At 41.9% G+C, this 16,726-nt stretch overlaps 1 protein-coding gene across 1 annotated transcript; it reads left to right on the top strand.

The window, feature by feature from the left end:
- Positions 1-336: 336 nt before the first annotated feature.
- On the top strand, positions 337-16,465 carry wscd1b (WSC domain containing 1b). Its single transcript, XM_051937161.1, is given in 10 exon segments — positions 337-649; positions 652-917; positions 919-1,012; positions 7,202-7,316; positions 8,341-8,525; positions 12,097-12,218; positions 12,797-12,986; positions 13,469-13,633; positions 13,738-13,938; positions 15,373-16,465. Coding segments are annotated over 10 exon segments (1,719 nt in total). The 5' UTR covers positions 337-621; the 3' UTR covers positions 15,726-16,465.
- Positions 16,466-16,726: the final 261 nt, after the last annotated feature.

Genomic DNA, 16,726 nt, shown 5'->3' with positions numbered 1-16,726 from the left:
TGCATTGAAAAGATTCCAATTTAAAAGCTATAGTAGTAAAGATCTGGTGTCCACTTTCTGATTTTTTCTCTTTTTTTTAAGCTGTCAACAAACACAGAAGAAATGGGGGATGCAGAGCACAACTTTAGGCAGGGCTTTGACTGAAAACAAATGGCAGGAATGAAAGCATGAAGCAGCAGACACTAAGGGATGTAATTGCAAGATGCTGCAAAGACAGAAACACAAGCCCATATGTCAACATGAGCTGTGTGTCTAATCCACTAGCCATATACTTCCCATCCCTTTGATTGTGCTGACATACAGAGAATACACTCCGCTCTCTAATCCCAGCTGCTTACTTTTTTTTTCTTCCTGTTTTGTCCCTCAGCTTTCCCCCAAGGATCTTCCTGGAGTCAGGAGCACAGCCTTGGATATTAAATCTCTCTCTGTTCTGACACATCCATTGTTCCACTGCTGCTGTAGGACTTCGTGGCAGCAAAGGACCATGACGACTTGGCACACCACTGCTGGATGCTGCAGATCTTTACAAAATTATGAGGTTGTAAGTAGGTTACAGATCTTCTCGCTCCTGATTCGTGACATGGCCCTTCACTGAGGTGAGAGACAGTAAACGGTGAAGGAATGGTGGCGCCCCTCTACAAGCTGCACTGCCTCTTGAGCGGGCTCAGATGCTGCTGCTCTGCCTGGGCATCGCATATCTGATGGCAGGCAGCATCCTGCTCCTGCAGCGGCTCCAGCATCAGAGTGGCCCAACCAAACTCGCCAGCCTGCCGCCCCTGCTGTCCCTTGCAGCACCTCCTACTGCCCTCAGGACTACAGGCCTGGGCGTGAGGGCGCGCTCCAGATGGGCTACCATTCAGGCTGTGTCCGGAGGGGGTGCCAAGGCAGGGCGACACTGGCCCGCTTCCCGAAGCCTGGGGCGTCCAACACTTGCATCGCCGCTGGTTTCACAGTCTGCTGCCAGAGAGTCCGGAGCAGAGAGTGTCTCTGCACAGGAATAGCAGACACAAAGGTAAATAGCTATCCAGACATTGCAGCTGCGTCTTTATAGAGAGCTACATCAGTCTGCACATTGAGCTGTCCCTGTCTTTCTTCGGGTTTTTTAATCTTGACCACTTGAGCTACAATTTCATCAGCATAACTGGCAGCTTTTCTGATAGCAAACTATCCAGCAGGCAAAATACAGAAAGCAACCAGTGTTAAAATAAACATGTGACCACTGGCCACTGCATGCCCTGTTTACAATAATTAGAGTGCCAGTGAAGTGTAACACCATGGAAGTGATAGTCGGCTGAATACTGTTGTTTTCTGGCTGACCAGCTTTATGTTGAATTCAAAGTGAATGATTCTTCACCCAGAAAATGAACAAAGTCCAAAGACTTCTGCTGAGAATTTAATGTCGTGAGTTAACCAATTCAAGAATCTACCGTACTTGTCTGCTTTTCCCCTCTGCCTGCCAGAAGATCTGCTGTCTGACAGATCTGTGGTTGTGCAGCCTTCTCACACAAGCCAATATAGTATAACCATTATTAACTGTAGCCAAGGTTATGCTCCTCATCTGCCTTTAAACTCAAGCAGATATTAGAGTGTGTGAAAAAGTCCTGCTATCTGAAATAGAACAGTTGATGGGAGGAAGTGTGACTAAAATATCCTGGTGAAGATGCGTGGACTGAGACGACGGTTTTCCTCGTGAATAATATATAAAGGAGCAAATATACACGTTTGTTTTCTATTTGTGATTTACTTTTTTAACTCAGACAGCCAGGGGCTGGGAAATATACTCTGGACAGGACTCGCATAGCGCACAACAGGCTTCATTCTACATTTATGAACAGATAATCCTGACCTTAGAACATTTAGAAGAGCTTCATTATACATTTATATGACATTTTACGTGTGGGTGCTTCAGATGTTGTAGATGACAGCTAGAGCTTCACTGATCCACTCAATACCAGAGGAGGAAAAGACATGCAGAGCCAAAGTAGCTTCTAGAAAATAAATTAGTAATTATGGAGATAAAAACGATATTCTTTCTTGCGCTCTCTGCTAAGGAGCCTTCACCATTACATGAGCACTCTGAGATATCTCAGGAGATTTACTCCATTGTTTAACAGTGCCTGTCAGCGCCTTTGCCATTTGTTGAAATGATAAATACAATAGAATTACCTCTGGTGGAACATTTGTTCTTCGAGCTCATTCTTGAAAAGCATCCTACAAGAGCTCTTAATCCTTTTTTTTAAAACAGATATTACATGACCAGTTAGTCACTAAGTAGGGTGATACAGATGAAAAATGTTGGAGGCAGCCATGTTATCAGTTTCAGTAACAGCCAACTAGCAAAAACTATTTTTTAAAAGCCTTACAGAGGACACAGAACTAAATGACCTAGGTCTATTGTATGGAAGAGTAACTGGGTGAAGGTTTCAGAGAAGGAAGCACGAAAATACTGCTGGTTACCACTGTGTCATTCCAAAACCTCTACAGTACACCTATAACCAGTAGGCTCTACCTTCAGTTGATGCAGAAACAATTAGTATAAATTATTCATCAATTAACCGAGCAGGAAAACAATAGACTATGTACACTGCTGCTCAAAAGTTTAGGGTCACTAGAAATGTGCGTATTTTTAAAGAAAAGCTTTTTGCAATGAAGATTACATTAAATTAATCAGAAATACAGTCCAGACATTGTTAATGTGGTAAATGACTATTCTAGCTGGAAACGGCTGATTTTTAATGGAATATCTCCATAGGGGTACAGAGGAACATTTCCAGCAACCATCACTCCTGTGTTCTAATGCTACATTGTGTTAGCTGATGGTGGCGAAAGGCTAATTAATGATTTTAAAACCCTTGTGCAGTTATGTTAGCACATGAATAAAGGTGTGAGTTTTCATGGAAAACATGGCATTGTCTGGTTGACCCCAAACTTTTGAATGCTTGCTCCTGATGGCAGAGTCACCTTGCATGGAGGTTCTGTGTGAAAGTGTGAATGAGAAACATATTGTAAAGCGCTTTGAGTACCACTAAGGTAGCTACACTACCAATCAAAATTCTGGACACGCCTTTTTATTCAATGGTTTTTATTTCGTTACTTTATACATTGTAGGTTAATATTAAGACATCAAAACTATAAAAGAATACATATAGAATTATGTTGCAAACAAAAAATGATAATCTTCTGTAATCTACAATGTAGAAAATATTACAAATAAATAAAAAGCATTGAATGAGAAGGTGTGTTCAGTCTTTGACTGGTAGTGTATATAAGTGCAGACCACCAGCCGACAATTCTGACACACATTCGTGATTTAAGTGAATAGTAATGACGGTCGTTGAATATACTATTGACAGCAGATTTTTAGCTTAGCTTAGTCAAAGAACAGGAAGCAGGTGGAAACAGCCTGCTGGACTCTGTCCAAAGGTAAGAACGTCCAGTTACCAGACTTTGATTTTGCTGAAAGAAAGACTTCCGGAACCAATGTTGGCCTGAACCTAGACGTTCCTTTCTCCTGACCAAAAAAAATAGTTCCGCACACAAAAGTCGGCTAGTTAAATGTGTACATCTTTGTGTTTGGACTGAAGGTCAAGCAAAATCAAGAAATTAAAGATTAAGAAACTGTGAGAAATAAATGACTTAAAGAAAGCACAATTAATCAAAAGAACAAATGGCAGAGCACTGAATATTGAAAACAGCGACCAGTTGCAGTCTTAGTTTCAGGGGTACTCACATAACATTCTAGAGTATAAAATGGTTTAAGAACCACTTCCTTCTTTCGTAGAATAAAAGCAGGGAAATGCAGAAAACAATGACAGGTAAAATGTTTCTCCTCATTGTTAGTCAAGCAGAAAGGAGGAGATGCTAAATCAAGACTATCAGAAGGTGTTCAGCCGACAGTTGCTGTCATTGAACGGCTCTCATCCATCCAACACAATCTCGCAGCAGAGCTCTCTGGACTAGAAAAACCATTACAGAATGTTTGGAGCCAATGCAGAATATATTTGAGAGTTTCAAAAATGTAATGATGAATTACTGGCCAGTTATTCAAATGAACTCGTTGATGAAGCTACAATGTTTCTATATGACCTTAACCCCTTCTCTTACAGTGTTCTCCTTTTGTTTTACCTCAAGTAGCTTTCAGATCAGCGTCATAATTCTTCAGCGGCTGACAGTGTTCAGCTCTTTATTAAATCTATACAATTACACTGAGAGAACTGTTTGCATGCACAGCATACGTCTGTAAGGACCGATCCATAGGTGAGACGTTGCTTGTTATGTCGTTAAACAGGTCTCTCTTTGGTATTTCTGCAGTGCAGTTATTCATTATGTACTGACAGTGCCATGTCGACATATTGGTCAGACTCCCCTGTGAATTAACAAAAGGTTGAAAATACCATAAAGAGTTTTTTACATTTGGTCTTTATTCCACCTGTATTCAGTGCCTATTTTTATGCAGAGTGTGTAGCAGTAAAAACATTACACAGCCAGATGGAAAAGTTTGCCTATGCATTTTCATAGATTCAGGAGCCCTATCTATTCAAATATTGCACAATAAAAGTGAGCGATGCATAATACTTTGTGTCTGCTGCTGGAAACTTTGTGCCTCTCAGGGATGAGTCACAAATTCCATGATATGTAAAGTACATATTAGAAGTATTACAAACCCAGAGATGTGCACACAGATCAGAAGGAGGAAATATTACAGGAGTTGCACAGCAGGACTCACACTGTGTGTTTATATTTTATGATATATAAAATTTTTATGAAGTTTGTGTTGAATCTCCGGCAAAATTTTAGGTGATTTGGTTATCCAGAATTTACCTGCAGTCACTGAGTGTTTGGAGCTTCTTAGAATGTGAAACCCTGTAGAGATGATCCTTTGTGACCCTGCCTCATTTCTGTCTGGAATGCTTTCAGACAGTCTTTGTTGTACTTTGATGACTCTCTGCACATCTGTGAGGATATTGTAGATCCAGCAGAGGGACTGTGAACCCCCTTCAACCCACTTTAATGGACACACACAGTTGCAACTCTGGCAGTGGCACATGTCCTCATACTTGGCCATCCTGTCATTAGCCTCCTCCATCTAATCCTGCGGGGAAGAATCAGCTCCAGCACAGCCATCTGTCTTAGTGTTTAAGAAAGCAGCAGTGTTACGCCTAAGTCATTTCTATCATGTCTGGGAATTCAGGCTGCTCCCCTCCATTAACCCTCAACAGCAGCTGCCTGGGGCCTCTCCTTCACTTTGATTAAAGCAATGACCTGCCCCGATGGGTGGCTGAGCGGGGTGTGGGAGCCTCACCTTGGGTGATGCCTCCTGAGATACCTCTCTCCACAGAAATTGGCAGTCCAGCCTCTTAGTGCTTTCAGGTAGCAGCTGCTGGTGTTTCCCAGCGTTTGTCTCCTGAGGTGCGGGCGGTGGGTGACTCAGCTTTGCTCCAGCACGACAGGCTGGACGGGCTTCAGAGGACATCGCAGACTGATTGAATCAAGGATTCGATATGGTGATGCTTGGGCTGCCAGAGATTTCACGGTCCATTGCCTACTTCCATCTTGTCTGTGTACCTTGCTGCCACAAAGCTTCAGTTCCAGTTGTATGTATCTCCTCGAGTACATTTTAAATCCTCTCTTTGACCAGTTGGCTGGTAGGAAACATATTAGGAAGTCAAATCCTCAGTGTCCTTGAACCCTGAAAAAATAGCTTCTAATACAAATTGATATTAGGGATTGTGAAATAAACCTAAAAGTCAGCACTGACGGACTATCTGCATGCACCAAAAGACATACCTCACATTATACAGTTCCTGAATGAGTAAAAACATGTAGCATAAAACCTAAAAATATACCAGTCTCCGACCCAAGGGGAAAGCTGTAAATGAAGTCTGTACACAAAAGGAATGCATATGCTACCCTCCACACAGAAACTGGTATTTATACAGAAGACTTTTATGTGTCAGCTGAGTGGAGTTTGATGTGCAATGTGGCAAAGACAAGGATAACATCAAAGACTGAATTTGGCTGACATTTTATATGGTGCCTTAATCTTGTCAGCACATCATAATAGTCTGTCGGAGCCTATTATGCGTTACATCCTTCTTTCGACAGGGGTGATTTTTATTCTAGTGGAAGTAAATAGGTTCGAAGCAAAGTCAGAATAAGCATAATATACACTGGAAGATAAATTAAGCCTTGTCATGTTATAAATTAGTTGGATATTATGGCTCACAATACATGCTGCTGTGTATAATTACTGTAAGTGATGACGCAAAGGCTGCTTTGGCACTGCGACTGTGTCTCCAGAATGTGTCCAGAGCCAAACTAAAGACAGAGCAGGTCTGGTTTATGTCCAAATCAACTTAAAGAGGAGTGTGTCAACATCCATTTTTAGCTAACTGTGTGTGTGCACATACATTAATGGATCCATTTTTTTCTATTTGAATTTAGTCTCATTTTTGTTTTTATTGCCCAAATGAAAGAGAGTCTGGCTTAAAAGAAAAAAAGTCATCTGAGAATCAACTGTCCATGTCTGTTCGGATGTCTTTCACTCTTTTATGTATGTGATGCACTTGGGACGCTGTATAAATACAGAACCCTGTTATAGTGGGTGTAATTCAGAGCAGCAAATAATGATTTTTACAACTGATGAATCTGTCATTTAGTTTGATCGATGTTATAAAATGTCTTCTATTTCCTGGAGCCCAAGGTGACAGCTTCAAATTGCTTTATTTGGTCCAACGATCCACAAGATTTTCCATTTCCAGTATCAAAGAAAGGAAAAGATGAAATTTCCTGTGAGAAACTGGAAACTGAAGATTTGTTGTGCTTTTGCTTGATTTAAATGATTAAGAAATCATATAACTTTTAGTTTTTTTGTGGCAGTCAAAATTTTAGACATACCTTCTCAGTCAGTGCTTTTTTTTATTCGTGTTGTTTTCTATATTGTAGATTAATAGTGGAGAATAACACTTTTTTGTTTATAACATAATTCCATATGTATTCTTTTATAGTTTTGATATCTTCAGTATTAATCCACAAAGTAGGAAATAATATAATTGTGAGAAGCTGCATCCAAACTTTTGACTGGTAGTGCATACACTTTTTATTTAACTGCTTTAGTTTTGTGAGGTCACTTTCTGCTTGCCACAACAGGAAAATTTTCAGCCTAAAGGAATTTTAATCTCACTTCTGTTGACACATGCAGGAACTTACATCGGATGTTTCTTGCACAATGCCAGTGACCGAGCCCTGGGAGGAACCATGCTTTATGACCTGCGCAAAATGACCAGCTCTCTGTGTCAAGACACCTGCTCAGAAAGGTAATGCATTCACGGAGGGCTCCTGTGAGGGGACCACAGAAGGCCTGCTGTGTGAGTAAATGCTGTGGACCTCAGTCTCCTCCATGAATGCCTCCTGTGTTCAGAGCTAGCGGAGAGCCAGGTGGCTGGATGACAGTAAAAGATGAGGGGGGTGAGAGAGGGGAGAATGAAGAGCAGGCCAGGACAGAAGGCTTGATCTGTTGCAGAAAAAGGAAGGAGGGAGGCGTGTGTGTCAGAAAGCTTAATGAGCTGACTACAGCAGCCGGTGAATAAATCAGTGTTAGATATGTGCTTTTCCTTTGGCTGGGGTGTGAAAATCTCTGATTGGGTCGCTGTGGGCTTGAATTAGCAGCACTGATGTGACTCCCCAACAAACCTGTGAGGAAAGAGGCAGGTGGAATTTTTCAAACTCAAAGAATTGAATGCTTGAATTATTCCTTTTTATATGCTAGGAGCAAGGAAGCACCGTAGCCCCAGTGAAACAGAACAGCAGAGGACAGATGGATGCAGTCAGACTGAGAGTTGGTGCTTCCATCATAAGCTCACAGAGCGCACACACAAACCCGCCCTCCACCCATCCACGTGGAAAGCAGTCGAGCTCGTTACCTGAGCGAGCCAATTACCACGATGAGCAAAAGTAAAAAGTCAAGGCAATTTATGAGGAAGCTTCAAAGGACATACATGAAAAGGTCAGTTTTGATGAGGTCTGTCTGTCCCAAGGAGGCAGGATAAAGGAAGAGGAAGGGGGATGAGTCACAACAGCCTTGATATGTAAAGTACATATCAGAGGTGACTGCAGTTCAGCCAGAAGAAGGCATTACACAGTCAGATGAGTGCACAAGGAGAAACACTGACAAATATCACAGGGGATACTGTACATTTTTTTTAGGTAAATTATGAGTTTAAAATGTTACCTAATGTCCCATGGGATGGATTAGCTTGAGGGCAATAGCTTGAGGTTATGGACTGCCCTTGGCGAGGGCAATAACTGTGTGTCCATCTGTGTGTGTGTGTGTGTGGTTAGTGGGTACCAGTTTGCAGGTCTGGAGTACGGAGCTGAATGTCACTGTGGGAATCGGATCAGTAGCCCACGGGCTCCAGAGGAGGATTGTAGTCTGGTGTGTCGGGGTGAGAGGGGGTCTCCCTGTGGCGGCGTGGGCCGACTCTCCATTTACAAGGTGGAGGAGCAGCTGCCAGGTCACAGAAAATGTGAGTCAACTTCCCTCAGGGAAGACACAGCACTGTTTGCAATTTATTCTCTGCAGAAGCTGCACTGTGGGTGACTGCACACAGTTGTGCAAAGAAAAACTGAACTTTTTGAACTTGAATTCTTAAAGCAACAACAGTCAACAGAATGGGATGTCAGTGAAAACTGTGCACCTGCACGCCTACAACTGTAACAATGTCAATGGATATGGATAAAAGATAAAACTAATAATAATTTTTAAAAAATTATTGGAATTAGTTCTTCAAACAAGAGTCAGCTGGGGGGCTGAAGCCTTATACGTACAGCATATTCTATTTCTGTCAGGTCTGTTGCTGACCAAAAACACATCAGAGCCACATTAATGCACTGGGTGACATGTTCCTACAGTACAATGAACTGTAGTTTATTATGACTCAGCCCCACACTCACCATTCTGCTGCTGGGAATTCTCCTCAGAGCAGGGTCAGCAAACATTTAAAATCACAGCCTCCTAGACAGTGTTTTGTTGTAAATGTTTGAATTATTTTATTTATGTAACGCTCTAAGTTCTTCCTTTGGAAAGACTTACTAATATGAACTGTTGCAACACGGTCTCACGGGGATTCGTGAAACTGTTACGTAAATTTTTTGTTTCTTTTTCGTGCGCACCAACACGATTTCGTCATGTTTTTCGTGCCGCTCACCACGAAATGTTTTTCGTGTTGCTCACAACGAAACCCGCTGTGGTAATCACAGCTGAAAGTGGTTTATACCAGCGGATTCATGACGATCTAAGCTGTCCATCGGCGTATACTGCTTGTGTGATCGCGTTTGCGGCCGCCGGCCGCCGGACATTCTTGAAATTCCTATGCAAATTGGGAAAAAAAAAAAAAAAAAAAAAAAAAAAAAAAAAAAAAAAAAAAAAAAGGTAAGTGTACCACCGGGTTATGGTTATGGTTAGGGTTATGGTTAGGGACGATGTCATGCAAAATATAGCGTTGGATTCGCCATGGTTTTACATTAAAAATATAATACACACATTCGTTTGAAATACGTTCTGGGTGGCACGAAAAGTCCGCCGTTTAAAATACATTGGTGCGCATTTCGTGGTGAGCGGCACGAAAAACATGACGAAATCGTGTTGGTGCGCACGAAACCGAAACTAAAACTTACGTGACAGTTTCACGAATCCTCGTGAGATCGGGCTGACTGTTGCCATGTTAAGCTGACTGAAATAATAAACATATGCAGACAAACAGCAAATATGAAAAAAGATAAATGAATTAGTAAAATAGCACTAAAAAATAATTAAAGCAATAAATAAACAAGTATGTTATTTGGGAAGTTAGCCAATGAAAGAAATGAATTTACGGGAAGCCTCTTCACAAAATGCTGTAGGTCAAGTAGCTTTCAGTGTTCACTCTAAATGTCCTCCTTCAGTCATGTCAAGAGGGCTGAGAGGTGTCAGCATTTCTTCAGCTGATGTTTAAAGTGACACATCTTTCCATCACTGCTCTGACAGTCATTACGTCTGTCTGATGTGCACCTGGAAAACTCATGTGGTGGAAAGCGTGTTGCATTACGGTGACATCTGTCTGTGAGCTGTCAGCAGCAGTCTGAGCTGCAGCACAGCTGCATGTTTGTTAGAATGTTCTGATCCGTTTCAAAATATCATAGAAAAATGTAGTTATTGTAAATGCTGCCTCATTTGTTTTTGCAATGAAAATGTACATTAAAAACCTGAAACAAACCTAGCAACACCACTGACCCACTTAGAAAATTAAAGCACTGAATAGCCAAACCAACTACCCTAACCTAACCCCCACAGGGGGTTGTAGGCACTAGGCATGATGAGTGCATCACTTCATCTGCCCCTCTTCTTGCTCTGATGCCCCCATCACTTTGGAACAGGGTAAATCTGGACTCATCAGACCACATGACCTTCTTTCAGTGCTCCAGAGTCAAATCTTTATGCTGCTTTATGCCTTTTTTCTCCATTTAGCCTCACTGATCAGTGGTTTTCTATAGTAGAGCTACACAGCTGTTTAGTCCCAATCCCTTGCGTTCCCTTCACACTGTGTATAAATGCTCTTAATTTCACGACTAAACAAAGCCGTGAGTTCTACTGTTGATTTCCTATAATCATCCAAGAGTTTCTTCCAACCACATTTCTTCGTCGAAGATGATGGTTCACCGCTATCCTTCAGGATTTAATAAAGTGTTGGACGGTTCTTAACCCAGTTTTTAGTAGTTTCAGAAATCTTCTTGTTTTCTTTGCTTGATGCAGGCCAATAATTTGACCCTTCTGACACAGCATCCTTTCCATGACCACAGGATATGTCTTCCAACATGGTTGTTTAAGAGATGAGAAGCGCCTCACTGTTTCCTGCATGTTGTTTGACAGGCAGTGCATTTTTGTGACATCAAGTCAGTCAGACTGAATAGACTAGCAACTGAGTGCCATCGACATGGGGCATAAATACTGATGGTTTTGGTCTTAGTGTTTGCTCTTAGTAGGAAAAAAATATCACCCAGCATTATTTTTTGTGTAATATAAATCATTATTTCCTTGAGTAAGGTGTTGTTTACAAAACCGTAGGCAACGAAGGTGAGATGAGTTGTTTGACAGTGATTGTGTATCGCTGTAGTTCCATTTTATGATTCGGGCCGATGAAGCAGGTGCATCTTTGCATAAAATCACACTCCAGTGTAGCTTTAAATTTGACTGCTGACATTTGTTTAATGTGGAGTTTATTTAGTTTGTGTCACAGTGTGTCTGTTTGCACAGAAAAAGATGAATACCTAATATCATGTTATCTCAGCAGATTATAAGACAAATTATGATAAATACCTATGATATCTAATTGAAAAACATTTAATTTTTTATGACACCATGTTTTTAACTTACTTTGCTTTTAGTTTTGTATAGTCCTCTTCGTTTTACTCTTAAATATTCTTTGAATGCATTCTGTTTACTCTGGTTTGTAGCTAAGCACTTTGCAACTCCCGATTGAAGTGAACTAATTGTGTACTGACCTTCATAATAACTTGATGTATTCAGCAACACTAATTATCCATGGATTTCTCTTATAAAAAGTGCTTTCAGTTTTTTAAAGATATGCGCCCGCATCCGGTTGTTGGCAAGGTTGAATCTATTATATAAGGACTTCATAATCATAAACAGTATTAATATTCATCATTGGAAGCTTCAGCCTCTCTGGAGATTAGCAGCTCAATTCTGAATGTATTATACAATGTACCAGAATTCAGTCAAGTACAGTCAAAATACAGCAGACATATTAGACATAGCGTATGCTTGCTCTTGATAGTATATAGGTAACTATCCCCCTTCACCAAGGCCAACATTCTATCTCACAAGCATAAAGAAGGTGACCTGGACCTATACCTAATTTTAACGGCTTCCCCCTTTGTCCATGCTCCCCCCTCCACCAAAATCTATGAAATTCAGCCTGGTGTTTTTTTCTGTAATCCTGCTGAAAATAGAAAAGTCATAGTAGAGAATTCCTGTAAAATACATTGTTTTTTAAGGCAACATGTTTATCATCATCATGTGTATTTTTTTCCTCTTTCCAGTTCGAAATGTTCACTACCGTGGCTGCTTCAAATTGCTGAAAAGCACCATTGTCACCTTCCCCATCGACTCCTTTCAGCCGAACCTAACCACTCAGTCCTGCATCGAGACCTGCACTGATAAGGTTTGAATTTCTTCTCTGAAATTATAGAGCTGATGATCAATTCACTGCACACACTAGCGTATCAGCGCTTCTCCTCTCAAAAAGGGTAGTCTTGCAGCTCAGAGCACTGTCTCCAATCCCAGAGGATCACATGTGGGAGCACAGAGCTTCTTGGATTTTGCTGAATATTTAAGGTTTAATGTGGCTCTAATGAGAAGTAGATAGTCCGGATTCTGCACTGAGATCTCACTGGATGCAGCTGTATCTGCTCTGAAAACGAAAATGGCTGGTAGAATTATTGCACATCATCTAGCACTGACTGCAGTGCGATTAATTCTGACCGTAGTGTGTGTGCATATGCATAACTTTTCAAAAACATTTCACTGCAGCATCCGCATCCTTTCACATTGAGCATTTGACCTTCTGGAAAAGTGAGAAAAACCTAATGAACAAAAGTGAAGCGTGGACCGGGGATGTGATGCAGACCCTCCTGCTGAACGGAGCTGACACATCACCCTTTGCTGGAATAGAAGTCTTTGGAGAGAAAAAAAAAATCAGTATGATGAGTCATGGAGAACATTTGTGCCTTTGGTCTGTAGGAGCTCCCGCTGGCTGTGTTCAAGAGGCCCCACTGTTTCTGTACATGGACGTCGTCTCTTTTTAGCCTCACCCAGCAGTCGGATAACCAGCAGTGTGTGGAGAATGCAGCTCTGAACCACACCACCACCTCTGCACCCTCAGCCTCCACTGAGCGTGACCACTACCAGGTGTACCACACACCTGTGCTTGGCAAGTTATCTGTGCTGCAGATCTGTGTCATCATCTGCATGGGTCTTGAAAATGTAAAAACTCATTCTGATTTGTTTTCCAGAAGTAGCTGGGACAATGTAAAAAGGACCTGACTGTTTTCATCCCATCCCACTTCACCATGTCAGTAATTTTCCCACATCACATGCCATTCTTAAAGCTCCACGCTTGCTTTCCTCCTGTAAAATAACCCCTGATAGAACTAGACCCTGACACTGAGAGGATTTTGTGTTGCTTTCTGAGGGGAAGTCCACTTGGTGAAAGACAGTAGTGGAAATTACACTTGAAAGCAGTGTTCATTCCAGCCCTCCGTAAATCTCATCTCTTCTCTCACAATCATGTTTCAACTTGTTCCACACAAGCCTTTTTTGTTCCCTTTTTCCTGAAAATGAATCCATTTTAGACTTCCTGCCTCCTACTTTCTGATTTATTCTGATCTAGTGCATCTGCAACTGTCCTTCTAGATTCCAGGTGCAAAGAGAGGATGTTTCTGCCTCAGAGATCCAGCTCCCTGGTGGCTCTTTCTAGTTTTCCCGGTGCAGGCAACACCTGGGTACGACACCTGATTGAGCTCGTGACCGGCTACTACACGGGCAGCTTCTATTTCGACGGCACCCTGTACAACAGAGGTGGGGGGTGCAGTACCGCTGCTGAAATGAGTGTCTGAGTGAGTGCTTGGTGAAATATTGCCCTGAAGCTGACCATTATCCATTCATTTATTCATTGGTACCAGGTTTCAAAGGAGAGAAGGACTACTGGAAGAGCGGCCGCAGCATCTGCGTAAAGACCCATGAAAGTGGTCAAAAAGAGATTGAGATGTTTGATTCTGCTATTCTTCTGATTCGAAACCCTTACCGCTCCTTAATGGCTGAATTCAACCGCAAGTGTGCTGGACACTTGGGACACGCCACAGACGCACAGTGGAAGAGCAAAGGTAATACAGTCCAACAGGGCTGAGTGGTTTATGGCTCTGCTGAAGGATGCGGCTGCATAATGTACTGCTGTTGATGTTACAGCAACAGCAGGCGAGAGGTCACTCACTGATTGCTACTGTGAGTACATGATGAAGCAGTTAGGTTCTCATATTTACAGCGGGGTCAGCACTCTGGAGCCCTTCTATACCACGATCACAACCAGTACATGTTCTTTCTAAAAGGCTTTCTAGTGAACAGATGGACTCAGCTTTCATGACGAGTATGAAATGGGTGTGCTTCTTATGTGGAATAGAAGTTCACTTAAGCAGCATTTCAGCCAGAGAGATTCAAATACATGATATGTTGTGATGTGAAACCAATGCCACATGCAAAAGGAGGCACAAACTTTGTCTACAAATGAGTACAGCACATTTAAAAGGTCAGTTCACACATTTTTTTTTTCTAAAACAAGAAAACATTTTCTCACTTGCTGTATCTCTGATGCTATTGGCCTGGCAAGCAGTTTTGGTTTTAATAGCCAATGTTTTGAGATATCTATGTCCTTTCATCACAGTATCATGGAGGTGAGGGGAACAGCTTTCATGGTACTCACAGCACTGAAAATTTTGATTTAAAAGACTGAAAAAAGTTGTTTTTCAGAAAAGATTTCTGCCAAACAAAATTGTCTCAATGAAAACTGTTGACATGTTCTGTGGGTAACAGAGCACAGATGAGGCTGAACTGACAGCTGTTCTGCAACATCACAGGATAAAACCAGTGAACGCCACTGAAACAGAGGTTGCACTTGAAAAAAACAAATTTTAACACAATTTAGTCCAGCTTTAGTAGAGAGCTAGATGTCTCCCACCTGTCAATCACCAAACTGCTGTGCGCTGCTGCTGGCAGTTTGTACAAAAACTGTCAATTTCACAACCACTGTTACATGAAATCAATGATGTCCTCATATTTGCACTCTTAGTAGAATGCTAACCATGCACCAACCACGAACCACCGTTGTCTGTTGTGGTATCCTGAAGATTTCTTGCTAGCTGTGTTGGCTTCTCAGGGTGACGTCTGCTTACATCGCAAGAAATCACAAAATTTATTGTCATGACCTCAACAGTAATGGCTGCAAGTTGCACAGCAGTTTAACATGATCTCTAAAATACGTAGGTGTCATGTAGCGTGTGCCATAACCAACTGAATATTAGTATTTTGAAATCGAATTACGTTCACATTCACACAGATGACCTATGAAATGACTGACCCTTTGTTTCTTTGTCGTTTGGGTGCAGTGATCATTTAGCCCATGTCGCCCCGTCTGTGAGGTGAAAGAAGTGCAGAAATCTTTACTCGTGTTCCTAATTTAACCTGTACAATGCTGATAGATTAGAAAACAAATTATGAATACAGGATAAAATTCAAATCTTAACTGTGACCTCTTTCACCTGCAGATTGGCCAGAGTTTGTCTCCAGCTACGCCCCCTGGTGGGCGTCCCACGCTCTGAGCTGGCTGAAGTTTGGACGCCGCCTGCTGGTGGTGCATTACGAGGAGCTGCAGAGAGCTCTTCTCCCCCAGCTCCGTCTCATCACAGCCTTTCTAAACGTCACTATGACTGAGGAGAGACTGCTGTGCGCACAGAGCAACCAAGATGGGCATTTCAAGCGCTCAGGGGCTCTGCGGCCCTCCTTTGACCCATTCACTCCAGACATGAGACAGATAATTGACTCCTTTATTCATACTGTTGACCAGGCACTGCAGAGCAGGAACTTTAGCGGACTTCCACAAGAATACCTCCCCAGATGATGACCTGAAAAGGTCATACAGGTAGTTCTTTAAATGTCTGGTTCAGCAGGGGTTTGTGAGAGGGAAGTTCTTCACCAAGTGCTCCACGGGGAACAGACACATGCTGGCTGATGGAGATGGCCCACCTGACTCTTTGATAAGGGAAGCGCACTGTGAATGGCTGAGGAGTCATGGAGACACATTAGAGGTCACTGGAGAAAATATGGCAATTCATTGTGAAATCCAGCAGTGAGCAGTGCTGAAAGCCTCAGGGCGGGACGCCTCTCTGAGAGCAGCAAATATGACAAATATAGAGAGGATTTGGCATGATTTGTTGGTCTGCAGAGTTGGGATTATCCAAGTGCCCGACTGCACAAATATGAGTGTATAAATCCAGGATAGACTCATTTTGACTTTCTGTTTTCTCTGACTTTGTAATTTTGCTTTAGCACATACATTGTGTTTTCACATAGACCTATGTTAATAAAAATGACCAGTTGTACTAACACGGACGATGAACTCAGAAGCGTTACCTGGATTTCTCAGTGTTCCTGTGTGAATCCACTGGTTGCTACAGGTTTGCAATCATGATGGATAAAGCAGAGCTTACACATGCAGCTGTGACTCTCCATGTGTTACTAGTTTGCCTGTACATGAACTCAGATGTATGTTAATCATAATGAACCTGCTCTTATCTGCACATGAAATCCGCCTGCTTCTATGAACATTTATTTCATTAAACACATTCAGTTTGAAATGAGGGAAGTTGTGCCTTGGTTTGATCTGTTTTACATTAATGGGTGTAGATAAGTAAATGTAGCAAACAAAGCACTCATGTTATCTGAAGGACTCTTGGGAAACAAATCTGAACATAAAAAAGAGCAGATTAACAATTTTAAACACTCCTAATGTGCACTCAAAGAGCACTGCCACCTGGTGGAATGAAACGAGCCATACTACTTTAGATTTAGGAACATATCAATCTGCTTTCATTAACTGCACTTTCTGTTTAAAAATTAATG

This window comes from Acanthochromis polyacanthus, chromosome 17, assembly GCF_021347895.1.
Source record: "Acanthochromis polyacanthus isolate Apoly-LR-REF ecotype Palm Island chromosome 17, KAUST_Apoly_ChrSc, whole genome shotgun sequence".
In the NCBI taxonomy this organism is placed as follows: Eukaryota; Metazoa; Chordata; class Actinopteri; family Pomacentridae; genus Acanthochromis; species Acanthochromis polyacanthus.
This window is presented reverse-complemented; position numbering and strand designations above follow the sequence as displayed.